The following is a 27,699-nucleotide window of genomic DNA, read 5'->3' as shown; positions in this document are numbered from 1 at the left end:
ATCGACAGCGAATAGGTAAATATTTAGGGAACTGTGTGGAGAAGCAGAGGGATTTGCAAAGAAGTCAACCTCCAAGGATCGAAGTTGACACCAGTGGGAGGGAGAGTTTAGATCAAAATATATATATTTATTTATTGGAAAAGTGCTAATTTCTAATCATTGAGACTAGAGTAAACTCTATGAGACACTTATGCTAAAATAAATTAAACTGAGTTCAAATCAGTGAGACTAACAGAAATTCAGATTGATCCCCTTTCTGTAACAGAGGTGACCATTGACAGATGGAGCTGCACCAACTGAGAGTAGGTTGGTCAACTTGCAGTGTGTTAGATGCTAATGTCACATTTTTCAGACTGCCAAAGCAGACTTATGGGAGTTTGCTGGTCAGATTTGGTCATTGCAATCCCATGTAATATAGTACAGTACCAGAGCGCATGGGAAAGGTTTCAGGCGAGGAGAATCCTGCTTGTGCAGCCAACACAACATAGACAAATACATTCTTCAAAGTACAGGTCTCCTCTGGTACGGATGTACAAAGTAGAGCCCTACTCACAAGGTCATAATGCAATTCTCCATTTAATATAGCAGCCAAGAACAGTGTAATGACAACGTTTTAGGTCCCATATGAATCTTTCATCACTTGATGAAAGGTTCACATGGGACCTGAAACATTGTCTTTCCACTGTTCCTGGCTATCACATTAAATGGAGAATCGTATTATGAACTTCTGAGTACAGCTCTCCTTTGCATCTCTGTCCCAGAGGACACCTGTACCTTGTAATATATAGTGTCATCATTGCAGACAAACATGCCCCCTCCACTGATCCATCAACAACCAGTAGCATAACCCTAGGATGGAGAGCTTTGCTTCTGGCTCCATGAATACCACTGTGTAGTCTGTGCAAAACATACGGTCAAGCATCTTCCTCTTCATTTTTCAGGTCAGTCAACTGCAAAGTGAAAAGAAAATCAGGAGACAGAAATAAGATGAGTAAAAGGAAGATGGGGGTCAGGAATATATAAAGCTGTGGGTTTGATTCAGTTTACATGGAATGTAAAAGCACTGCTGTATATAGTTACATAGTAGATGAGGTTGAACAAAGACATGCGTCCATCAAATTCATCTTATGCTAAATTTAGACGACAGATACTTTATCCTATATCCGTACTTACAGTACATTGATCCAGAGGAAGGCAAACAAAAACACCACAGTGAAATATCATATAATGATTCTCATAAAGGGGAAAAATAAATTCCTTCCTGACTCCAAATACTGTCAATCAGATCACTCCCCGGATCAATATCCTTCCCATGTTTACTTATTTGGTATATCCCTGTATACCTTTTATTTCTAAAAAGATGTTCAACCTTTTTTTTGAAGATATCTATTGTATCTGCCATCACAGTCTCCATGGGTAATGAATTCCACATTTTAACTGCCCTTACTGTAAAAACAAAACAAAAAACCCTTTCCTTTGTTGCTGGTGAAATCACACTTTCTCCAACCTTAAAAAGGGATGACCCTGTGTCGTTTGTATTGCCCTTGGAATGAATAGTTCTTTTAAAAGCACCTTATATTGTCCCGAATATATTTCTATATAGTTATCATATCCCCTCTTTGATGCCTCTTGTCTAATGTAAACAAATCTAATTTAGCTAGCCTCTCCTCATACAGCAAGTCAGATTTTCCATCCCCTTTATTAATGTGGTGGCTCTTCTCTGCACTTTTTCTAGTTCCATAATGTATTTTTTATGAAGTGGTGCCCAAAACTGTACTCCTTATTCAAGGTGTGGTCTTACTAATGCTTTATAGAGGAGCATAAGTATGCTTACTTCCCTTCCATCAATTCCCAGTTTAATGCAAGATAAGATCTTATTTACCTTTTCAGCTACTGCATGACTTTGGGCACTATTGCTAAGCCTGTTGTCTACAAGCACTCCTAAATCCTTCTCCATCAAGGATTCTCCTATTTTTTCCCCCCCATTTAATTTGTAAGTCGCCTGAATATTCTTTTTTCCCAATACATTTATCTGTCTTAAACCTCATCTGCCATTTACCTGCCCAAGTTTCCAGTCTATCAAAGTTCTTCTGGAGAGAAATTACATCCTGCTTTGATTTTACTACCGTACACAATTTAGTGTCATCAGCAAAGATGGAGACTTTGCTCTCTATGCCAACCTCAAGGTCATTAATAAACAAGTTAAAAAGCAGGGGTCCCAGTACCGATCCCCGAGGTACTCCACTCACAACTTTAGCCCAACCTGAAAAAGTTCAATTTATGACAACCCTCTGTCTATCCTTCAACCAAGGTGCATATATTTTTAGAGCCCAATTTGCTTTATTTTGTACATTAACCTCATGTGGAACCGTATCAAAAGCCTTTGCGAAATCTAAGTAGACCACATCAACTGCATTTCCCTGGTCTAAATTCCTACTTACCTCCTCAAAGAAACGAATGTTAGTTTGGCACGACCTATCCTTCATAAATCCCTGCTGACTAGTACTAATAATTTTGTTATTCCTTAGGTATTCCTGAATGTTTTCCCGTACTAAACCTAAAGTAGCTTCCCCAAGAACTCTTAATATAGAGGCTGTGGCTTCCTCCTATGGAATTTCTTTCCTCCCCTCCAAAAAATAAATAAATGATAGGAGTGGATTTTACGGGAATGCGGACAATCAGATTTCACATTGAAGGAATATTAGTAGAACTAGCTTGATGATAAAGACACTGCCTTTAATATGGTGAATCGGTTAAAATCACTGTGTCAGCTCTCCTTGTAACATTAGTCAAGTCACTTTATTTCCCTGTGCCTCATGTAACAAATTAGTTTGTAAGCTCCTTCACTGTGCCTGCAAACTTCTACACACAGTGCAGTATACATGTTCATCACAATATAAGGGAAAAAAACATATTGTTCTATTGAGACAATCACTCACCATGTAAGCAGATGACGCTGTTCGATCCATATCTTGCTTCAGATACTTCTTAGACATTTCAAAGAAGATGTTGTTTAGTAAACCCCAGTTGGTTTTTGTCCTACACCGGATGAGGATGCAGGATAGAAGAGCCAAGCTGAAAAAAACTAAAACAAAACAAAAAAAACACACATACAAGATTAATTTACAGTTAATACTAAACTCCTTTATTTTGTCAGTTTATTTGACCAGAACCCCCACATTTCATGCATTTGGATTCAGTTATTATGTATAATAAGGGGGCAATGATGTCAGTAGTGAGATAAAGGTTTAGGCACACTCAGAATTTCACTTACCTGACACAGCAATCACCAAACTCCTGTTATAAGACATTTCGTTCTCTTTACCAATTGCCAAAATCGCTGAAATAGAAAAAGTAATTTCATTTTCAATATAAAAACTTTGTTTAATTTAAATAAAAAATTGAGATTTTCCTTTGCTATATATTTTTAATGAATGGACCAGAATACAAAAACACACACACACACACACACACACACACACACACACACACACACACACACACACACACACACACACACCAAGTAGCGATCTGGTACAACGCGGATCCGCTTATAACGCGGGCTGGGCTTGGCTCCCAAACATCACCTACCTTTGTTTCCCCGGCCGTCTGCACCTCCATGCTGAGGACGCAATGTAAGTGTGTGTGTGTCTGTCTCCGTGTGCGTCTGTTACCAATAAAAATTTGAATAGATGTTTAAAAAAAAAAAAAAAGCAAACATCTATTCAAAGCTTTATTGTTAACGGAGATGGACACGGACACCCACACACACAACACCCCCGCGGGGCAGACCCGTGGTGTCGGATCCCCTGCACCCTGCTCCGGGTAAGTCCTGATCACAGCGGCCATTTTTTCCCCCACGATCCCGGTTATAACACGGTCTCATTATGTGGACCCCCGAGCACCACATTATAACTGGGTTCAGCTGTATGTATTACATATATACACCCACACAGTATATATAAATTTGAAAAATATATCCTGGTTCATTTTAATATGTAATCCTCTGAGAATCAAATACGTACATTCTGAGGGATTCTCTCTGTTCCTGTTTTCTTCTGTCACCAGCACTGGTAAATAGTTACCGGATTTATGCTGGATGTCGTCAGATTCTGTGTGATCAGCACTCAGGCAAGAGAAGGTCGGTGAGTGTTCTGAGGTCCAGGGAGAAGGGACGCATAGGAAGGGACACTGAGCTCTCTGTTCCAAGCACAGGTTTACACCTAAGGACCAGGCACAGAAAAGTTATGCAGAAGTGACAATAGAAAAATAACAACCAATATACTCGAGTCCCTATTCCCGCAGTGGCAGCAGAATCAGTATTATTCCTATAAATGTCACTGCTGTTTGACCACAATCTGTGCAAAAGACGGCTACTAAAATGGTGCATGGCTATAAAAAAAAAAAAAACAGGAAAGAGTAAAGGGCCTGAACATGTACAGCATGCAGGAGAGAAGAAAGAAGGGGGTGGGTGGAGGAGTATAATAGAAACTTCCAAATATATCAAGGGTATTTCAACAAGATGCAGGAGGGAAACATATTTCAGAGAAAAAAAAAGTGCTGTAACAAGAGGTCCAAGCTCTGAAGTTGAAGGGTGGGAGGTTTAGGGAAATGTGAGGAAGTTGTGAGGTTTTGCAACAAATAGGAGAATGGCCAAGGAAGTACTTTTTTTATTTACGTTTTATTCATTTTACCGCTTGCATTTTGGAGTTATGATGTATAAGAAGTGAACTATGATGATGTGAGAAGAGGGATACTTTCAAAACCAGTCACAAAGAAAGCAAGAACGGCAAAATAATTTTTTACATCAACATTCAGTTGATGTACGGGATGGATAATATAACGTTGGCGCTTGTGCTGGGGCTTCTTACCCCTTTCTGCCCCCTAATGCAGTCAGTGTGGAAGGAAGTGAGAGGGTTAAGGAAGTGAGGCATCCCCATAAGGTGGGTCACAGGGGGGAAGGATAGTTAAGACAGGGGAAAGCAGGAAGGGCTCTCTTTCCTTGTGCTCCACTAAGTAGGGTATGTGCAGGCCAGGCTGCTCAGCAGCATAGGAAGGCAGAAGAGGAGGATTTATGGCCTGATAGGGAATTGGTGAATGAGGGTATGAATGATTTTATTACACCACATTACCCTGTAGGTTCAGCCTCCTCGCTATGGGGTGCCAAGGGCACGGGCAATGGTCTGCCTGTCGCATCAAGGCGTGGCAGACTGTGAGGAGCTGTGGCCCAGAGGTTGGAAGAGGGTCAGGTATGTTGCAAGCTGACAAGCCTGGGGATTTCTTTGCTCAGTTGAGCAAACTATTTAGTCCACAGGGGAGAGAAGTCTCCAGCGTGTCAACAGTGTGTGTGTTGGTCGGTTTACATACAAGAGGTAATACTCAGATGTCTACGGTAGCCCCTCACCCTGCACCATTAGTTGCAGATAGAACAGTCATTCCAGGCACAGTCATTCCAGGCACAAGTTACAGCGATGCATAGCTAACTACTTTTAATCCTCTGAGGATGCACTTGCCCAAGGCTACAAGAGAGAAGATTTGTGAATGTGTCAATCTTATCCTTGATCCCGGAACATTTTTGAAAAAGGAGAAAGACGGTTTGGAGGAAAATCTAACAAGGCCAATAAGAAGGTAGCAGAGCCGGCACAAGGGATTCATGCGCTCTAGGCGCAAAATAAATAAACAGTGGCATAGCTATCAGGGCTGCGACCACACCCCAGCGCAATGCAAAATAAAAAAAGGGCGCCAAAATAACAGACAAAAAAAATAATAATAAATAAAAAATAAGAGGAAAAAATTATTATTATTAATGCGCCCCTGGGACCTTTGCATCCTAGGCGACCGCCTAACGGACGGGCCGGCCCTGGCAAGGTAGCCTAGAAGACGTTTTTGGAATTGGTTGAAGCATTCACTATTTTAGCAAGCGTGATAGGGGAGAAGGATCAGAATCAATGTTCCTCCTTGTTCAAATACTTCAACAATATTGGGAAGTTTGTAGGGTGTATGGGGGCTCATCATGGTGGGCATATGACTAGGCGTTCCGGCATAAAATGGCTGCACTGCCTCAAATACACTGGGGTCCAAGAGATATGTAGTTGTGGCTTTCTTTGACGCACAGCGCCCACTTTACCCATTTCTCAAACAGGCAGGGGCGTCATAGCACCGGACCACGTATAAGGGAGATGTTCTGTACATTGTAAGCTCTCACGAGCAGGGCCCCCATTACTTCTTTGTATCTGTTTGTGCAAGTTTGCCCTCACTTGTATGTAACGGTTTATATAATATACATAACTGTACCCCATTGTACCACGCTGCACAATAGGTTGGCTCTTCACAAATAAACATTAAAATTAATGTCCTTTGGGCCTTCAACGAAGGTGCACATAGGTGGGGAACATCGTGTAGTTTCAGACATGATTGTTCTAACCGTTTCGGGAATAACCAATATCGAGATGCTTTAAAAAAGCAAAGGGTAAAGCTAGCAGTAGGCAACGCGGCATCATATGGCCCGGAGCCCTGTGAGCGCAGGCGCGATCCTGCCTTGGCTTGCCAATTACCCCAGTAGAGTTTCTGCAAGCAATACATTTGGGTATTAACAGGGAAACAGTGCGGTGTATACGGTGCAGAAGGTCTAACAGATATAAAGGGTACATAAGCGTTGTGTAAATGGAGGGTTAATTTGTTATATATTTTCTGGATTAAGTGCTGAAGGAAAGCAAGTTTGGATCACAATGGATTCGTTAGTCTTCTAAGCCGGTCGCAGAGCGCAGGAGTGCCGACAACTGGGTTTCCTCCAGGACCAGGCCTGTATCACTTAGGAGGGGTTTACACTGGATTTAGATTTTTCCAGAAGTTATCAGACAAAAGAGGCTTCATTGCCTCCCGCACATGCTGGTTAGTTCATGCCGGTGGCAATGACCTGGGGTTTAAGAGGTCAGTTGAGTTGGTGCAGTAAATTAAGGGTGTGGAGAGGCTCTGTAACCCGAAGCACAGAAATAAACTATGAAACAGAATTCAGCTTTAAATTAAAAAAATATGGTAGATAGAACCTTTACATTGAATATATTGCTGCTTAGAAAATGGTGCGAAGCCCTAAGTATATTGTTTCTCTTGTAGGGGTAACTTACAGCTTAGCAACATTTAGGTAACCTGGGTCACATTGTTTGGGTGTTCCCTCTGTTGACATCTGCCTTTTGGGGGGGGGGGGGAGGCGGTTTGAATCATAAAGGCCTCCTAGAGTAGGACCTCTTGTTGAGGGCTCTGTATCAAGCTGAAGACCGTGTTTTGGGCATTCAATTGTTGTCAAGAAAGACAATTAAAACAAAAATGTCAAAGTATTAAGGTGCTTTCCAACTACTTGTTCCCCATATGCATCAGCTTGTGACAGAGAATGGTTATTGGAGGAGTTTTAGGGAGCGCATATGCAGAGCAATAGGAGGAATTATAGGGATCAATTATACAGATCGAGAAGAGTTATAGGGAGTGGTTTAACAATGATAGGAGGAGTTAGGAAGGAGTTAGGGAGCAATAGAAAGACAGGGAGAAGTTATATGGAGCAAAGGAGGAGTTATAGGAAGCACTCGTCATTCTAAACATGTTCGCGTTAAAGTTTTAATGTAAGATTTATCATGTCCCCATTTAAATAGTTAATTCATGTGATAAATATCGCCTTATTTCACACTTAATGCGTTTGGGATGGCAGGTTCTAAATCTGAATATGAAGCAATATGAAGGATTTACATACATTATAATGGATGTATCATTCTACATCTTAGTTCATTATTTTTTCCTTTTAGCATCAAAAACTTTGTCATATCTGTAGCAGCATAAACATCTGATATATGTTCAGCTTCAAGATGTTTCTTACAGACGCAAACTAAAGAAGCCAAGACAAAACTTCCAGAAGCTTGATGCCTATATAGTGGGTCTCTTCTCTCTTTCACAGCAACACAAAGCTAAAATAACACAGCAGTACGGAGCTCAACATCGCAAGACCCTGTGCAGTTCAGGGTGAGAAACACTGCCCTCCACAAGGCCTAGAGATGTTGAATTGGTATCAATGCCATGTTTAACAAAATGATAAGAATGCTCACTATTAGCTTGCACTTCTCTAGCTAGAATGATAAGACCGGCAGGGTTCCTCATATATGCCACAGTGGTTACATTAGCATGGACCCGTCTCTGCATGCTGTAAATAGCCTCACGTTCCAAATCAGACCAAAATAACAAGTCCTACAAAAGAAAAGAAAGAAGAAGAGGTGATAAGCCGAGTGATAATGGCACCAACATTTACACTGCAAGCTCTTTGGGACAAAAACTTTTGACCCAGTAAAATTCTATTTATAGCACTGCAGTGCCATAGGAGATAATTTTATATTGGGACAAAGGAGTAGCTTGGTGGTAAGAGCACCGTCTCCGAAGTGGGTGTACCCGTTTCAAAGAGAAGTTGTGGCATTGGGCAAGTCGGACACCAAATTCATACTGCAAGCTCTTGGGAACAAGGACTCTATATAAAACTAAAAATATTGTTCAAACGTAACCAGACAATTTGTATTTTTTCTACAGATTGCCTCTACTCTCCCTTATCTCACGAAGAAGCCATGCAGTATTTTTAATGGTTACATTCTAAAGAAATATTGAAGTAACACCATTTTATGCTGGGGTACAAAAAATAAAAAAATCACAACAGTAGTTTTCGAAAGTGTTTATAATCTAAGCCTGATTTTCGCGATCAGCCATTTTTAAAGGGTGACTGTAAAAAATATTGTTTGGAATTCAATGCTTCTCCATGAGGATTTCACACTGACATACTGTATGTGATTAGGGAAACGAAAGAGAATTTAGACTGTACACTGCTAAGCATTATTAAATGCAATGATTTCAAATACAGTTCTTGTGTATATTTTACTGACCTCAAACACTGCAATTCCAGATGGGTTAGATAAGAATTGTTTTGATTGCAGGACTACTTTCCTGTGTTGGCCATCCATCCCAATCCTGGATATAGTGTTTAGTTCAGAGTCTACCCAATATACATAGCTGTGTTTAACGTCTGCAAAAACATTACATACACATAGCTATTAGAAGGCCATTAAAATCAGTGGTCTCAGGGACTTCAATATGTTGTGTAGTGGGGAAGTTAATGCATTGTTCAATGTTAGTTACCCAGCTACTCACAATACTGAATAAGGGTCTATGAATCAAAAGCAATTTTGTAGCAAATTGAAGCATTTTCATTTTGCCCATTTAACATGAGAATGAGATATACAGATAGATATAGACAGTGTTCGACAAACCTATACATTTGCTCGGCCCGGGCGAGTGGATTTAACCCCCGGGCGAGTAAATATTGGCCCAAGCAGCACACGTTTGGTACTAGGTGGCGAGTAGATTTTTTTGTGTGGCGAGTAGATTTTTTGGTGATTTGTCAACCACTGGATATAGATGTAGATATATTCCAGTAAAACAAAAAGTCCTTTCACCCCCTATGTGGGAAGCAAGGTGTATCCGGAGCTGAACCGCATTAATTTAATCTCTGGTGACCTCCTGCTCCCTGAGGTACATACATTCAATGGTGATGCCGGTATCTAATGCAGGTTTAGATGTCCAGTGCCACGCGGGCCAATGGGAAGCAACAACGTCATCCCTTGTGGGACCTTTAAAGGGCCAAATTGCATGCCCAGCCGGGAGCTGCTAAAGGCAGCCCCTTCAGGAGGTATGTATCTAGGGAAGCAGGAGGGCCCCTTTGAGCTGAATATTTAAGCTCCCGCCCCAGTCGGAAATGCCACTTTAAACGTGCCATTGTGTTTTAGGTCACTTTCAGGCCTTTAACTCATGTTGCCATCATGAGGTCACTTTGGTCCTATGTGAGACGGACCCTATACAGTTCTCATTCATGATAGTCTATTTCCATCATAGGGTCAAAAGCTTAGATTTATTCAATTAAAGACTGAGCCATAGCAAACTTTAAAGTCCATTCATGTCAATGGTCCTTAGCGTGAACTAAGGATTAACAATATTCAGTATATCTGGACCTTGGTGCCTTGTTCAACCTATAACAATATCTAGTGAGCAGAAAACACTTGGCTATGATTGAGAGGTTTTTCAGCCACGGAAAGATAAACATTACTTACCTAAGGTCAATGCAAGAGGTTTGTGGATGTCCACAGAAACTAGCTGTATTCTGCTGTTACCAATCATAGCCGCTTTCTCAATTTTAGCAATCTCGCCAATATCAGACCAGAAAATGAACCTGTTAATAGACAATTAAAATCTTACTCTCAGCGAACAATGAGACATACATACATACATACATACATGCATACATACATACATACATACTGCATGGACTCCTGGCAATAGCAATTTACATGGGGGGTGGGGGGGGAGAAACACTTGTTTTACCATGGAAATGGTTAAAAAATATATATTTTACAAAAATACTTCTACTTGTCCGATTATTTTAAAAAGTTTAAAATCAGCTCCACTTATTACAGTAAACTTGTTACTGTCCGTGGTTCACTTTTGTTCTCTCTGTAGGAGGAATTCACCCTTAATTTCTTTAGAAAATGTTTTGTCAGCTATAAGAGATTGCACTTTAGGGTGGTACAATTAGCAGCTATAAGAGATTGCACTTTAGGGTGGTGCAATTAGCAGCTATAAGAGATTGCACTTTAGGGTGGTACAATTAGCAGCTATAAGAGATTGCACTTTAGGGTGGTACAATTAGCAGCTATAAGAGATTGCACTTTAGGGTGGTACAATTAGCAGCTATAAGAGATTGCACCTGCGGAAGATGGTATAATTACCCTGTTTGAGGGTCCACAGCCAAAGAAGCAGGTTGAGAGATGTTGTCTTTGTAAAGTTTTCTTGTTTTCAATCCATCCAGAGAAGCCACAGATATGGTCCGAGACTCAGCATCAATCCAGTAGACAAGTTTATAAATCCAATCCACAGACAGGCCCGTTGGTCGTCTTAAATGTTTGATAATCTCTCTTCTCTGTGTTCCCATGTCTAGGGACTTTCTGTGTTTAAAAACAAGAAAGTTGGATACCAGTTCATTATGATTGAAATTGCTTACCCATCTCACTGCACCACATTACAAAGCAGATTTCTTGTAGCTTGGGATATATTTTGAGACCAACATCAAAGTTCTTCCTTGATGAAATTATAGTGTACAAAGTTGCCAAACCTCATAAATGTGCACTGAATAAACCTATGAGGGTTTGAAAGCTGTAAACACTAGAATTTAATTTATGAAGCACGTTAATGTTGGGGCCATAAAAGGTTTCACAACCTAGAAGGCATCTGCATTTCGCCAAGGCCAATATACCTACTAGAACGACATAATTAAAAAGCAGATACATTTAAGTATTTTTAAATCCCTTTTGGCATTTCTGTATATTTTGCAATGGTGCTAATCTAGATAAACTAATCAGATGTGAACACACCTTGCATCAAGTGACCAAGCTCAAAAAAATGACAGAATAAAAAGAAAAAATGGGACAGAGAAAAAGATCAAAAGAGAAGAAAAAAAAGAGAGAAGGGAAAAGGTTGACAGAAAGAATGAGATATATAAAGAAAGAAAGAACATAGTTATTTAACAATTTCCCAGCACAAAGCCTGAAAAATGTATTTGGAATTGCTTACCCAAATATCACTCTCCGCTCCCCATCAGGCCAGAAGATTTCAGATGATGCCCAATCCCCAGTTAGGGCAGAGACTTTTTCCAGTCCAAACTCAACATCCCCACTATCTTCACCATCAAGGTTCAGTTTATGAATCGCACTGTTGTTAAATATGAGCAGGAGCGGCTGTGAACCTGAAACAAACAAGATATATCTCCTTGATTCTAAGGCGCCATCAATAGTAAGACACACCATTGATTTCATTAACATTTTCAAGGGGGGGATGAGGGGGGAGAAAACTACAATATGATTAATACACTGATTAAGCACTACATGTGCTCATGCAGCGATATCTAAAAAAACAAAAACCTGAAATTAGAGGTCCTTAGAGAAGGGAGTTTGGAATCATTCCTTTACTTACAAGGTCTATCTTTGTCTTTCAAGTCACATGTCAATGTACTGAATGCTGTAGCTCAAACTATCATAGATGAATCCAGTGCAGTTAGCGCTGTGTATGTGCTTCAGGAACAGGAAACTCTACTAACCCAGGTGAAAATAGAATATACTGTACCAAGAGGAAAACTGAAAAACGTCATTAAGTACTAATGGGTCACAAATCAGTGTAATGAATTGAGATGTGCAAAACTGCCCAAAAGTTCCTTCACAAAATGTTAAGCGTTTTACCCCAAAATTTGATTAAAAGTGAAATGTTTAGCAAAGTCCCAAAAGGCTAATAAGGTTGTCAAATAAGTATTCATGTAAATACTAGATTACCAGATATTGATTAAAACATGGTGTTTGACTTTAAGGGAAGGACTGCTGAACAAAGAATGAGATATACACAAATGTAGCTAGACTTACGGTCCCTGCTGCTGAATAAAGCTATAGAAATTCTCTAGCAGTGCCTCCTTACAGCCTCGTTTTTTTCAAAGACATTGATTCTAAGACACATCCCGATTTCAGGCATGTTACAATGTGAAAAAAGGTGCGTCTTAGAATTGAGTAAATACGAGATAGAGATAGAGACATACATATATACACACACACACACGTCCCTCCTCCCCCCAGTACAGACATGAGTCAGACCCTCCCGTACCACACTTGTCCTCGTCACTCTCGTCCTCGCAGTCCGTGTGACCGTCGCACCTCCAGGTCTGCGGCACACAGTGCTGATCGCAGCTGAACTCCTCTGCAGAGCAGTGAGGTCGGTGAACGGGCTTACACTTCCCCTCAGACTCATCAAGGCCGCCGGGACAGTCGATCTTCCCATTGCACAGAAGACTGAGAGGCAGACAGGAGGAGCCACAGGGGAAACTGCTGGGGGAACACGAGGCGGGTTCACACGCTTCCTCATCACTACGATCCGTACAATCGTTATGTCCATTGCAAACCAGCTTTGTAGACACGCACTGCCTGTTACGGCACTGGAATTTAGCAGGGGGGCAAGTGCTGTTCCCTGGGAAATATTCAGAAGCCAATAGGTATCATTAATGGTGCAACATGTAATATTCTTTTATACAGAGAGCAAGTGGGAAGGAAGGAAGGAGAGAGAGAGAGAGAGAGAGTGAGCGAGAGAGAAAGCATGGGGGAAGAGAGAGCGAGAGAGAGAGCAAGGGGAAGAGAGAGCAAGAGCGCAAGGGGGAAGACAGAGAGAGCAAGGGGGACGCGAGGGTGCAAGGGGGAAGAGAGAGAGAGCAAGGGGGAAGAGAGCAAGGGGTAAAAGAGAGAAACCTTTGAAGTGGGTAATTCTGGTTTGAAATATAGTGTCCATGTGCTAAATCTGTAACTACCCATTTCCCAGCCAATAAATTAGATTGTAAGCTCTAGGAGGAAGAGTCATTTATCTGGAAAATTCCCTGCACAGCTCTGCAGAAGAAAACAAAATCAAAATATATACACACTTATATTCTCCAATAAAATGATTGTAATTGTACCACATATTAGTGGATCTTCATCGGACCCATCTGCGCAGTGGAAATGACCATCACACCGCCATGTAAGAGCGACACAGTGCCCATCTGTGCATCTGAAACCCGCACACGGTGCCTCCTCTGCTGCAAAGAGAAGTACATGTCAGATCAGAGAGGAGTAGGACGGGGAATCAGAGACTCGCTCTGCTAACTGCAATATAATGTAATGCAATATACTGGGCTGTGTGACTGTCACGAAAAGGGGGTGGCTGGCCCGGTAATAAAGGGGTTACACCCCAGCTGGCCACCTCTATCATCATGTGGGAGGCGAGGGGTTAACTGTAATAATGATTACATGTGTTTTTATTCCCCTGCCTCAGTGCAAAATGTGTTTTCCCCTGGTTACATTTATTTTTCCCCATACAGTGTATGCACCAAACACATACACTGGGATCAGGTCGGGAGGGAAAGGGTGAATTGTATTTACATGTTTATGGCCCTTTGTTTCCCTTCCCGCCTTTTTAATCCCAGTTTGCAGCCCGTCCCATAGGTCGCCATTGGAGCTCCATGCAAGTCTATGGAGATTTCAAGGGTTTGGGCCTGATATCAAAGAAGACCAGCAGATGGCGCCCGAGAGGTTGAGCGGAATTTCTCCATTGAAGTGAATGGCGTAATGTCTTTCAATGGGGATTCCTCGAGTCCGCTCTCCAAGAACGAGTTGGCTGCCGGCCATACCGCAATCGCCGAAAGCGGATACAATTTCAATGAAAGAGCCTTTGAACACTAAAGTGCCGTGGGAACTTGGTCACGGCCAAGTTCATTCATATTAAAATTGTAACTCCAGTCCTAGGGCAGGTAGCGGTCCAGTTCTTTTTGCCCCTAGCTCAGGGGACCCCCCTTACTCGACCCAAACAGGGTCCGACGGGCAATGGCCATGGGAAAGGGTCGCGGCCGCCACGAGGGTCGCCCCATTGACCGCAATGGCAGAGAAAAGCCGCTTGGTTTTAAAAACACCAAGTGCGAAAGTGTAAAACCCAGATCTCCGGTTCGGTAAGGACTAGAGGGCTGGGATTTGGACACCATGCAGCCACTGCTCCGACATGATTGCATGGCAATTTCCAGCCCTCTCCGATCAACTGAACGGAGTATGGGTAACTGTTTAAAATGTGGTTCTGCCATTGACTCCAATGGTGGAGAAATGCAATATGTTTAACATGTGGTGTTAAAGTGATATATTGTTATCTCTGGTTCGGTGGGTCCCAGCGAGCTAAAAATTGGCCACCATGTAGAATCCCTTCCGGCATGAGGGTATGGCAATTTGTAGCCCGCTCGGCCCAACCGAACGGAATATTTTTATGTATATAAAATATTGTGAACTCACTGTATTTTATACCTAGTGTAAAGCCCACGAAAACTACTGGCCCATACAGTATGTTAATGGTCAGGGGGCGACAGTATGTTTACACAAAGGCTCATCCCCCCGGTTTGTATATACAGGGTGGAAAGAACGCAGGACATGGCCTTTCACATGAAGTGCCATAATTCACACCTTTGGTCAGATTTCCCCGGCCCAAATCCCCATCTGGCAGACTTAGTGACGCCAACTCTTTTGAGTGGGGTTAGGAAAATGGGAGCCTGACTAACGGATTGTGCGCATGTGCCAGCTACCTGGGGGGCAGGTAACAAAGTGCTTCCCACGTTAGCTGCCAAAAGGTGATAGGGTACAAATAATTGTTAACCAATACCTGAGACCCAATGTTAGGGTATAGAGCCCAAATCAGATAAAAACGATGGTAAGCTCTATGCCCAGTGTTCTTTGTTATTTCATCTGAATGATACCTGATGAATTGCTAATCTGAATCCTGATTACTTCATTGCCCCATCCCCACGTAAGTGTATATATTCCATTTTGTTATTTATTCAATCTTGTATGTTCACCTTCTCTGAAGGAATAAACTTTCTTTTTCATATCACAGTCGCATTCAATTCAACCCAGTTATTTGGTGTATTTTATAACCCTGTAAGCTAATGTGACAGTGACCCACTCAAAAGTGCCACAAAAAGGTTCTTTATAGGACACAAATAAGTAAACATTTTGCACTAAGGGGTACATTATATATACTTTGAAACGGCTGTTTGGGACATTTTCAGACAGAATTCTTCATTGTAGTTTATGGGTAATTTTAACCAAAATGGCCCAAGCAGTCACTTCAGCAGATACAGAATATAAGCCCCATAGATGGAAAAATTACATTGATGAATTGTCTAAAAATATTGTAATTTTCTGCCAGTGAACAGGAAATGCCCTTGAGTAACTAGCACTGCCCGTGCACATGGGTATCATGATGTAACTCAAGTGAACCGCAAGTGATCTAAAATTTGGACGAAGGGAGTAAGGGAAGAGCATGGACTGCTTCAGGTGCCTTTGGCCTGGAGTGGAGGTCCAGGGTACATCTTGAGGGTGAAGCACAAAGAAGTGAGCTGTGTATGCTGTGTGAGCTGTAACATCTGCCAGTGAACTAAATAATGTGATCCTGTTGAAATATATCCTCTTGCCTGAGACTGCAATCTATCAGGGGGAGTGGAAGCGAGTTCTCCTGCAGGGATTGTCTCCAGATACCTGGAGCCTGCAAGAGATGGAGGCGCTGACACCGAGCGAGAGAATCAGATCCCACCCCCAGAAACCTGTCCTGTTCTCCTCCACAACACCGCAGGAGACTCAGATCTACTGTAAGCCAGCAGGTATGCACCACACCATGTAGTAGGGAAATCTCCCAGAGGCTGGGGGAAACACCGCTACACATACATAACCGAAGTGCATTTGCAGTTATTCTCTAACTGGCCAGCATGTGAGATTTCGGATGGATATGAGACTTTTCATGGACTTGCCGATAGGACATTTTTAATTGGGGAGAAATTAGACAGAAAAGAAGGCATTTCCACAACGTTTTGCTGTTTTGGAACTTGATAAAAGTTTTCATGACACCTGGATCTCTAAATGGGGGGGGGGGGGGGAGAGAAGAGAATGTGTGCTTATATATTAAGTGTTTACTCAACCTCTAGCCCACCTTATCCCTTTCAGAGCCAATAAAGAGAAAGGAGGATATTTGCAAATTATTGATGTATTTGTAAGTTTCGCTCATACCCCCCTCTCCCTTCCCTCCTCCAAGCTGTACAGGTTTAGTTCCTTTAATCTTTCCTGAAAAGTTTTATGATGACTATTTTTGTATCACTTCTTTGCACAATCTCTCATTTCTAATTATGTCCTTCTGGAGTTATAGTCTCCACAGTCTGTGTGAAGTCTTATCTATAGGTGTCTAACACGCTCTTTCCATAAACACTGATACAATTCTGTCTGCTTCCCTACTTTTAAATCACCTGAAATTACACCCAGGTTCTCTATAGAGATTGATTATATAGTATCATTAATTCTGTCTGTGGGTATTTATGGCCAAAGTGCAAGATTTTACACTTCTTAGAATTAAAATTTAAATTGTAGTTGCCACACTCTTAACTATTGCTATAATAATCACACAAAAGGGAGCAGCCAGAGGAAAGCAAACCCATCCCGAGCCTCACCTCCACTATGTTTACAAACAAACTTGGTTTAACAGTACTTATACTGTAGGTGTCAAATTTTGGTACAAAAGAGTCAACCACCCAGATGTGACCCCTTAAACATATCACTGCCATTCATACACGTTGCTCCCAGGAGGGAATGCTAGGTTAACTAGTTCACAAAGGGTTACTGTACTGTAGTAGACGGATTGGTTAATGCGTTTTCCTTACGACATGTTGCTTCATCAGTGCCATCAGGACAATCCTCATCTCCATCACAGCGCCAGAGACCAGGGATGCAGGAGCCATCCGGACACTTGTACTGGTTATGGAGACATGTCACTGGTGATCCTAGAATTTAAATACAAGACTGAAAATAAATTTTGGCGATCAATGTATCCCATTTATGACATAGATATGTTTAATACGAGAAATACACGCAACAGCGGCAATATGTAGTAATAGTAATAAGGCAATGTGACCAGGATTCACAAAGCTCTAATAAGAGATATCGAGCTTGGTCCGGTGTTAACTTCTATTGACTTACATGGCAGTAGGATCGAGCTAAGATGTATAAACTATTGTCCAAGTATGGTGATCAACTAAGAAAGAACAAAGAATAAGGGGGGGGGGGGATAGTTCAGGAATACCCAAGTCAACAGAGTGGCCAGAAAAATCGGAACCAAATTGGAGCTACCTCCACCTTAGTTTCTGTCATCCGAGGTCTGTTCGTATCACGAGAGTTCACATGATGCATAAGTGTCAGAGGTCCAGTAGCAGCACTCTGGTGCCACTGAAACCCATGGCACTGTAAAGGTTAGGTGACCATGGTTCTATGTGAACCTGATACTTTAACTAGCGGAGATTATCCTAAACATATATACACATACAAATACATATGGATAGATGGATCCAGATACAGTGTATTCAGGGAAAAAAAAACAGGACCCCCTTTTATTTTTCATCATATCTTGTAGAAACATCCTCACATTTTCATGAAAATTTGAGAAATTATAGGTCTGTAATGGTAGATTATCAAATGCTTCTTAAATCTAATAAATATTATTTGGAATTGGTGACAGCATGATGACCTCATCAAGTGCATAGTTACAAAATGGTGTTTAGCGAAGAAGATCAGCACATTATAATGTGCTTCAGGCACAGAAAGAATTATGGCCCAGAACGCTTAACTTAATTTCCGGCATATAATCATCTGATTATGTGGAGATAGAGATAGAATGTCTTTATTTATATAGCGCCAAAAGTGTACTCAGCGCTTCACAAAGAATACAGTACAGGGAATTATAATTATACAATAAGTGCAGCAAAATCAGACAATAGGAAAGGAAATCCCTTCCCCAAAGAGCTTACAATCTAAGAGGTTTAATGGGAAACTTACAGAGACAGTAGGTGAGGGAGTAAGTGCTGTAGATGGCAGTTGCTTGGTCACAATGGGTGGTAGGAGTGACTGAGTGTGGGGCAATAGCCATGAGTGCAGGCTATTGGGATACTTGATTTGTGGGGTGAGATTTAAGGCTGGTCAGTATTAAATGAAAAGGTTAACACCATTTACAGGGGAAGAGATGTCAGGGAGGCATGAGTGAGATCAGGTGTCTATGTCTGACTTTAGGCTATGGGGAGATCCCCAGTAGCGGGAAGGAGTAGATAGAGGGTGTGACTAGAGGATTTGTGTGGGTGTTTTTTGTTGCAAGGTATAGAAGTTGTTGGGAGAGAGGTCTATAAATAATGGTGCAGTGGGGAGAGGGGATGTTGGAGAGAACAGAGACATTCACAAAGGAGTGAGAAAACAGTAAACAGAAAAAGCAGTAGGGAGGGCATAGTGAGATGCAGGAGGAGAGACTTCACAGGTAATGGAGGATAAAAGTGAACAAATAATCACAGATGTTAAAAGTGAATGTATCACAGTGGCAAAGTTGTAATGCAGAGTCCAGATCTTCCTCCAATTTCAACTCCAATATTAACTCTTGCAGACACTTTAGATATGACACTTAAGATGTGACTCTTTTGATGTTACACAGTCATGACTCACAGCCAAGTTACACTGACTTAAGTACCCTAATCACATGCATTTGACTAACTCTTAAGGGAGGGGTTTGCCTAATCAACTCAGACATACCAAATAGTTAATTAGATTATCAATTCTCTCTCAATTGATAGGAGTCAGCTCACAGACATACATACATACATACATACATACACACATACATACATATCCTCTTTTCCCCGTGTCTAAGGGAACTACGCGTGCTGCTGATTACCTGCGTGGCTTACAGGAGGCCTAGGTCTCCGTCGCTGGGAGCATGGGGTGGTCTCTATCCTCTGTTTACAGTGCCTCCACCTGAGATGGATGTTAGCGCAGCAGGATAGCTCCTCACAGGAGCCAATACATTCAGTAATTACACACAGGGTATATAACAGGAGTTTTTACTGAACACACATACACAATAACACATATAGCAGTACAATACAATACCAGGCAGTGCCCCACAAGGCTATACCCACACCATACGCCACCCTGGTGGAACCCACAAAGTACTGAGGTGACCTGGGCAAATAACCACCCCAGAGTCCACAAGGCTGACCAAATAGTGTGTGTTGAGTAGCGCTACCCACTTGTATGGCCGTTGGTGCGCTTTGATACCTTCCTGGTCTTAGGCCCGACCAGGCCGACTTGGCTGATGGATCCGCCGAACCGCAATGTGGTCCCATGCCGCGGTCTGCTGGATCCTCTCTCGCTCTTGTCCACAGGAGTCCGCCTCTGGAGGGAGCTCCCGCTGGAGTGTGTCCCTTTAAAATGTCTATAGTTGCCTGTGGTCTGGTCCCAGACCGCACACACCGCGTGACGTCCGTCACGAATGTGCTAATACTGATATTAATGTGCCATGGGATGCATCCCTATCTGGGGGCCTTCCCTACAGCACACAAGCTATTGGTGGTCGAGGCCTATCTGGGACCTGAGGGGATATCTGGCCCAGTCCAGCGGAGCACTCATCCCTGGACCTTACCTCAACCCTTGCTGTCCTGTTTCCAACTCGCGTGGTCTTCCTAGCGCGCCAAATGTAACTTATCTCTCTGCCGAGGATCTAGCAGCCCTATTAGCTGTGCACCCTCACATGGAAAGCAGCACCTGGGGCTGCTGGGACCTGTAGTCCCGTACGGAGCATTTCGAATGGCCGCTGCACATTGCGCATGCACGCCTATCCAAAATAGCGGCCCCCGCTTGCCGGGTGCGCTGCTCCGGCTGTCAGCCTACAGCCGCACTCCCTGCAGCACCCGTGCGCCTCTGCAGCCATCCCACTTCCGAGGACCAGGAGGTAAAAAGGGGGGGACCGGCTACATACATACCTACCTGGTAATAAATGTCCTTTGCTCAAAAATATAATATAACACACACATTGTATTTAGGAAAATCCCTATGATGGCCAATTATAAAAAGCACAAAAAAGAAAATATATTTTATCGTTAACATCAATATCTCTTCCAAACAGAGGATGTTGATCCCTAACTGTGTAGCTTAATAATCAAAGCAAATACTCTGAAAGATTTCCTAGAACAGTGGAGCAGGTTTTTAGGTAAAAGCAGCCAATAATCCTAAATGTGGCTGCAGGGCAGGAATGTGGCGCAGTGACAGAGGGCGAGGATGTGGGTCAGTACAGGAATGGCGAGGATGTGGGTCAATACAGGAATGGCGAGGATGTGGGTCAATACAGGAATGGCCGAATGAGCACGGACACTACATGAATTCAATTCTGTCCGTTTTTATGTTTGAACGCATTTATAGTAATATATTTCCTCTGTATACACAGTTTGTGCTATATAAATACACACACACACACACACACACACACACACACACACACTATATTACAGCAGAAGCCATAAAGAAATGCAGTTTGTCATTAATGTCCCAAAAATGTAAGCCAAAATTCAGTTATATTAGCACGGTTCAATGTGTTTAGGGTACAGTGGAACATAATTAGACTGGTAAATTCTTTACAAAAGGTTGTTTTCTGAACAGCTACTTGAGAAAGCGCATTTAACATCAGGATAAAAATGCTTGTGATACACAAAGATTGTATTTTTTGTATCTAGTTTAACCTCTGCCATGAATTATACCATGTGACTGCAGTTAAGAGGCTTATACGGTTTATGATCAAAGTTAACTACGGTCACATTACAAACAAGGATTTTTTTTTTCATTTGATTTTATCTGGGGAAGATGGCACCATGTCAAAGTGTAAACGAAGAACCTATAAATAGGATTACAATGTTGTCCCCTCCAAAATGTGGCAGGTCTTTGTGGCAGTGCAGTGGTTAAAGGCTCAGTTCTATGTAGGACCAAAGCGACCAGATGACAGCGACATGTTTAATGGATTCAAGGTTCAGCCCTATGTAGGACAAAGGTGATTTAAAGACAGTCAGTGAAATGTTTCATGGGTTAAATCTTGACTGGTCTTTTTAAAAATAAATATTCAAAAAAGAACCACTTGCCTTGGACAGGTTACAGCATCTACCGGAGTACTACTTTTATTTAGTCTTTCATTTTTAGTGTCTGTAGGCGTATGAGCATTCATCAGTATCTGTACGTGTATTATTGGGTGTGCGTGTTAGTGAGTTAATGCAGGGTTGTGCAAACGGGGGGCACAGATTCTCTGCAGGAGTCACGGGGTTTACAGAGGCCCCGCACGCTTCCCGATGGCATTTAAATTAAATGTCGGGGGAACGGTGAAGGCCTCTGTAAACTTCACTTACCTTGGCACAGGCGGCTTCTGGAGACGCGTTGCGCATTTGACGCCGCGGGGCCATATGACGCCCGCGTTGTCATTGCAGCATGACATCACAACGAAGGAGCCAAGTGTAACGGAGTGCTCACCACAAACAAGGCGTGACCGCGAGCCCGAGGTGGGGATATCATATTACAGCAAACCCACAGCCGCGTGGGCGCGTCTGGAGTGTAGATTGGTCGAAGTAGTCGGGTCAGGGTAGGAGAGGTCTGGATGGTCAGTATTACTTGCCGAGGTCAGTGTTGGAGAGTAGCGGATCGTAGGAGGTACTTAGCCATGGTCTGGATTGGAGAGAGGCGGATCGTCAAGGTACTTTGCGAAGGTCAGTATTGGAGAGAGGCAGATTGTCGTGGTACTTTGCCGAGGTCGGGATGGAGAGGTGCGTATGTCGTCGTAGCCGAGCTCAGGCGAACAGAATAAGAGCGGAGTCCGGAGGAACAGCTAAGGTCAGGAAGCACGACAAGACTGTGGAGGCAAAACAGCAGAGAACACTTCGCACGTAGGAAGGTTTATGCTCAGCCGATGAATCAGTGGGACAGCTGAGCATACAAGGCATACTGGGACCAATGAGAACAAGGCGAGAGGGGGCGCGTCAGGAGTACCTGCTGTGATTGGCTGAAGAGGTGCAGGAGACAGGTGTGGGAAGGATTACTGACGGAGATTGGTGACGCGGTACCTGCGCGTGTAGGAGTTCACTAATATAAGGTATTTGGTATTTGGTAGAAATCACAAGGATGTGAAAGATTTGTGACAAGTGAGCTCAGCTGATTAAATGAATATCAAATATAACAGGTTGGACTATGTTATCATCGTTTATTTGTAAAGTGTCAACATATTCTGCAGCACAGTACAATGGAGGTACATAGATTTGATAATTACAGAAACAGTTACATACAAATAAGGACAAACATGCCCAAATAGATAAAGAGGTAATGATGTCCCTGCTTGTGAGATATTACATATATGTTTCACCATCAAAGATTAAAAGTTACCGCATCAAGATGGGTGTCCACACGTGTATTTTAATTATACAAATGCAACGGGGAAGATGACATCCTTCCATGCGTGATAGAAAGGAAGTTATGGGATCATTTTATACTCCAGCATTTTTTTAATTAAAAAGAAATACTCTTTTCTCTCCTCAAATGATAAAAATGTAATTAGAGTTATGTTAGGGAGTTACAGACATGTCCCAGAAGGTGGTCTTATTCAATTTCCAATGCAGGGGTTTTAGGATAAAAACCATGTATTTGAGATATGAAGTTAGAATTCAACAAGGTGTGTTTTATGCCAACAATACACGAACTCTCATCTTGCAAACTTCAAAGATCTCTTTTGGGAGGGAACTAATGTGCGTTGGTAACGTATAGGTTCTCTGTTTTACCATTATTTTATTAAACTGTCTGCATATCAGACTCTGTTTCTTGTAACTTTCTTTTCTGTAATTAAGCACTCTACTACTTTTGTATATTAAATAAAAAATTGAATAAGTACTGTCTTTGGGCCCTAATTAAACTTTGCACGTTTTGAAGAGTGCATTTTCGAACACATTTTGCTACAATAGATGTTTGTGTGTTAATCATATTTTTTCCTAGTAAACAGGGGACCAAGGACCCTAGTGGTAAGACTTTTTTTTATCCTTGGTGGTGGAAACGAGTTTAAGGTTATATTTGTGACAGATTGAGGGGAGATATTACGCATTTTAGTGACCCTTCTGGGAGATAAGCGAGTCAGCTGGATAGCTGTGTGTATTAACCCTCGTCACAAACACAGGTCACATGCTCACAGGTTTGCCGTTCATGTCATGGAGTAGCACTGCTTAGTAAATATAGCCCTAAGTGTAGTATAATGTGATCACTAGCTACCAACGCAAACATAAATAGGTGCAGTATATACTGAAACTACAATGGATAGAAAGTGCTTGGCAATAACACGCCTAACTTTTACTGTAAGGCAAGTTTATTCGCTTTGCAATTTGCACATTCCGGAGCCAAAACCACAGAAAACTCAGTAACATGTCACAGAATGTACGATATTCACTGAATTTGGTAAGTATGAGATAGGAGCTGGGACCTGACTAGGGGAAGCCTGCAGCAGAAATGCCACAGAGTTTAGGGTTCTGGTATTAACATCTGTAAATAGCCCCAGGGAAAATGTTTCTACAAAAAGAGAAAACTATTGGATGATTTCAAAAAGAGAAAATAGAAAGAATAAATATATTATTAAATTAAAATATAATAAGTAGTGCTAGAACACAGTCAAAATTGTTACTAAGTGAATATATATTCATAAATATAAATGTTTAAAGTGATAACTATCACTAGTTATACATTTTGTGGTATAACAGTGTAATTGGTGAAAGAATTGTTCAAACAAGTCCCAGATAAAAAAAAAAAAACATTAATATTTATTTATAAAAAGGTTTTTCCTGGAAGATACATTGAGAGTTACCTCTCGTTTTGAAGTATGTCCTGGGCACAGAGTTATAACAATACATGGTTACATTAAATTAACAGAGTTGAACAGTCAATTCACTTACATTTCATGGACAGAGTTGGACAATTGGGTACAGGAGATAAAAGGGCTGGTGAGTTTCAGATTGAAACAGAGCAGCTTTAACATCACCACACATCAGCGAAAGGCAGCAAACGGCTCACACCCTTTGGGGCGACACAGTTGTAGACTGAAGGGGTTCAGATTGAATATGAAGTCCCACAACAGATTCTGTAGATATTTGGAGTTGTACTGCAGCTTCAAAACATGATTAAGCCCAATCACAAAAAGGAACCTCGAAAGAAAAGAGAAGTGCACGCTCCATACCGTAACTCTGTTAAGAACAAATTCCCTTGATGAAGTCACACTGTGACGAAACGCGTAGGGACGTTCAGAGGTGTCCATACACCAGCTGTTGTGGAGTAGAGTTGCTTTGAGAAGCAGGATTTCACAGCTCCAATCGTGGAATAAACAGCGGCTTTGAAAAATTCTTGCGGACTACATAAACGGACCATCACCTGTTGGTGTGTTTTCAGTGGACGCCGATTTTCCGCCTGTTGTACCGTGCCGATCTCCATTCTGTAGGGCTCAGTTGTGATGTTATTCAGTGTCGCAGGGGAAGGGCCCCAATGGCGCCGTGACAAAGAGCGCACTCGGCGTTCAGCAGCTGATGAATACGCTGACACAGCTGAGCAAGGGATTCCCAGGCTGTCTACGATCGGGGGGCGGGGCTAGACCCACCACATCAAATGAAATCACTACCAAAACCATCAATCAGAACAGCTCTGCGCGTTTCGTCGCAGGCAAGCAAATTCCTCTAGCCCCACCCCCCAACCTGGGAATCCCTTGCTCAGCTGTGTTAGCATACAGATCAGCTGAACGGCGAGTGCGCTCTTTTAAACTGCGCCACTGGAGCCCTTCCCCTGCAACACTGAATAACATCACAACTGAGCCCTACGGAGGCCGTCTGTACTGGAGGCGATTTATCCTGGTTCCAGCGTGTTCCTGCAGCCACAGCAGAGATTCCTACCTGTTATCAGGTTTTTCTACTATGCGATTTTAACACCTTTGTTTGTGAGCGCATTTGTAAGGTTATAATCAACCTAATACATGTATTATGCACTATGGGGCATACGCGTCTGCTTTTTAGATCCCCTGAAATGTGGTTTATTCTACATAAGCTGCTCAGACCCCAGAAATTATTTGGGCCATCTACCCTATATTATTTTTTCAACTGACCTGGACTTTGTTGTAATGATCAATATCTCCTACTGGTTTAGGAATACTATTGTTTGTACAGCTTTTTAACACTGATTATCTGTATGCTAGGACAAGCGCATTGAAGGACTGTAGCAATGGCCATGCAGAAATATAACAGCCAGATTGGAAAACCGGGACCTGGACCTCATGGACAATTGATGACAATTCCACATCCGGGTGCTCATCAGGTTCACCCATCACGAGAGGTCCCCTGGAAACAATGGTTCATAATCCGGGGTTCCACCGCTATGGGGTCTTTGCTTCGTGACCAGCATTGCAGCACCCATGGGTGTCTCAGTTTCCTGGGAAAGCCCCTCACCACATGCTCTGCTCTATATAGTGCCCAGGCTGGGATGATGCAACACACTTCGTTTTCACCCAAAGGTGGTGTGACAGTGTGTATATATACACACACACACACTAAAAATAATTGTATTTTAAAACAAAATAAGTATACACTCAAATAATTGTACATTGCACCTCATGCATCCAATTAAGTGGGCAATTATGTAATATATAATATGCAAGATAGATATAATGGTATAGGGGGTGATTTAAAAAAAATCTAAATCAATCTCTCCTCTCTCCCCATGAGCACGTGTCCTATACCCCCCGAGTCACCTCTGTGATCACCTAACTCTTGAACACAAGCCTTAGAGGGGGGCGGTGCTGTGACTGACACGCGTCCCTACCAATCATAACTTTCGCTTTACCCCTGTAGGCGGACACTTACCAGACTCCGACCAATACCCATCCAGAGTAGGCGGGGACTCGCCGCACTGCTCACGGCTGTCACAATGAATGAATTCAGGACACTCGCGGTCCGTGCAATCCCCCACCCACCACGGGTCACTTCCACTCACCGGACACGCGCGGCTCCGTCTGCAGGGTCCCCAGCCAGATGCACGCGAGGAACCAGTCACCGCTCCACATTCCGAGCCGCTCACTTCTGCGTGTCAGCGGAGAGGGCGTGTCGTCATATCACGTGCTAAGTCTTTGGGCGGAGTCTGCTCTGAGTGGAAGCCTGCTCTTGAACTTGAGGCACAAGAAGCGAACTACGCATGCGTGATCTACACGTGGTTGCGGCTTCCTAAAACAGCTCTGAGGTGGTCTTGGGTAAAGGTGCAGTTCCACTTATGAAGTAACTACTACCCCTTTTTTTGTTTATAATAATGGAAAGCAGAGGGTCACCAGAGCTCAACCGTTTATTTATTTAGCTTTGGGGACCCCTGGATCCTGAGATACTGACAGATCTAACAAAATGGCAGTTCAAACCTACCAAGTCAGGTTGGCAAATAGGAAGCCACAAAGAAATGTCCTGTATCACATGGAGGACTTAAATACAAGAAAGTACCAGCGCCATCTTTCCAATTAAGTATCTCGAGAATCGGGAACCCCCGACCGACCTCCCTGTCCTGGTAAAAAAAAAAAAAGCACCTAGAGGAGGGACATAAAAAATGTCTACTATAACGCACTTCTACAGCTCAACATCTTAGGCCTCGGGCATGGTCAGCGCGCTGAGGCGCGCTGCTGCTCGGCACTGAGCTCCTGCAGCCGTAATGAGAGCGGCTTTAGCAGGGGCTCGGGCACACTTCCACACGCTTGCGGAAGCGTGTGTCTCACCGAGTCTTCATATTTTCCTGCTTGCCGGAGCGCAGGGCCGGTCACGTGAGCGGTTCGCCCAATGAGGGCGAACCAGCTCCGTGATGTCACTGACCCGCCCCCGACACGCCCATGACGGCGCGCTGTGTAAGGCCAGGGAAAGCACCGCTTTCCCTGAGCCTCAGCGCGCCTCCGCACTCGGCAAGCAACTATGTCCCAGGCCTTAGGCTGCGGGACCGCTAGCGCTGACCGCGCTCATGCTTGACAGTGGTGACTTCACCAGCTCTCCAAGCATGAGTGCCAGGTGTCTAGGGGAGTTTGCGTATTGGAATATTACTGCAGAGAGGAGGCAATATCGCCCTGTCTGAGTTGCGGGAAGGAAGGGGACTTCAGAACAAGTAGCGGACGGCATCCTAGCATTGATTTTATACCACATCCGCATGTGAG

General features: G+C 42.9%; 1 protein-coding gene across 4 annotated transcripts; it reads right to left on the bottom strand.

The window, feature by feature from the left end:
• Positions 1-719: 719 nt before the first annotated feature.
• Positions 720-26,649, bottom strand: CD320 (CD320 molecule). 4 transcript variants are annotated; one of them, XM_075611699.1, is made up of 13 exons: positions 26,514-26,649; positions 17,324-17,443; positions 13,559-13,678; positions 12,721-13,080; positions 11,647-11,818; positions 10,806-11,021; positions 10,131-10,249; positions 8,910-9,049; positions 8,091-8,229; positions 4,026-4,223; positions 3,275-3,340; positions 2,940-3,085; positions 720-950 (listed from the first exon to the last, which is right to left on the bottom strand). In XM_075611699.1, exons 1-13 carry the CDS (start codon positions 26,581-26,583, stop codon positions 915-917), a joined length of 1,902 nt encoding a protein of 633 aa, XP_075467814.1. In that variant the 5' UTR covers positions 26,584-26,649; the 3' UTR covers positions 720-914. The 4 variants fall into 4 exon arrangements, with proteins under 4 accessions (XP_075467814.1, XP_075467816.1, XP_075467815.1 ...); XM_075611701.1 differs by having other exon boundaries at positions 4,086-4,223; XM_075611700.1 differs by having other exon boundaries at positions 13,559-13,675.
• Positions 26,650-27,699: the final 1,050 nt, after the last annotated feature.

The sequence above is a fragment of the Ascaphus truei genome, chromosome 8, assembly GCF_040206685.1.
Source record: "Ascaphus truei isolate aAscTru1 chromosome 8, aAscTru1.hap1, whole genome shotgun sequence".
Lineage (NCBI taxonomy): Eukaryota > Metazoa > Chordata > Amphibia > Anura > Ascaphidae > Ascaphus > Ascaphus truei.
Note: the sequence above shows the minus strand (reverse complement) of the source record. Positions and strands in the feature narration are given on the sequence as shown.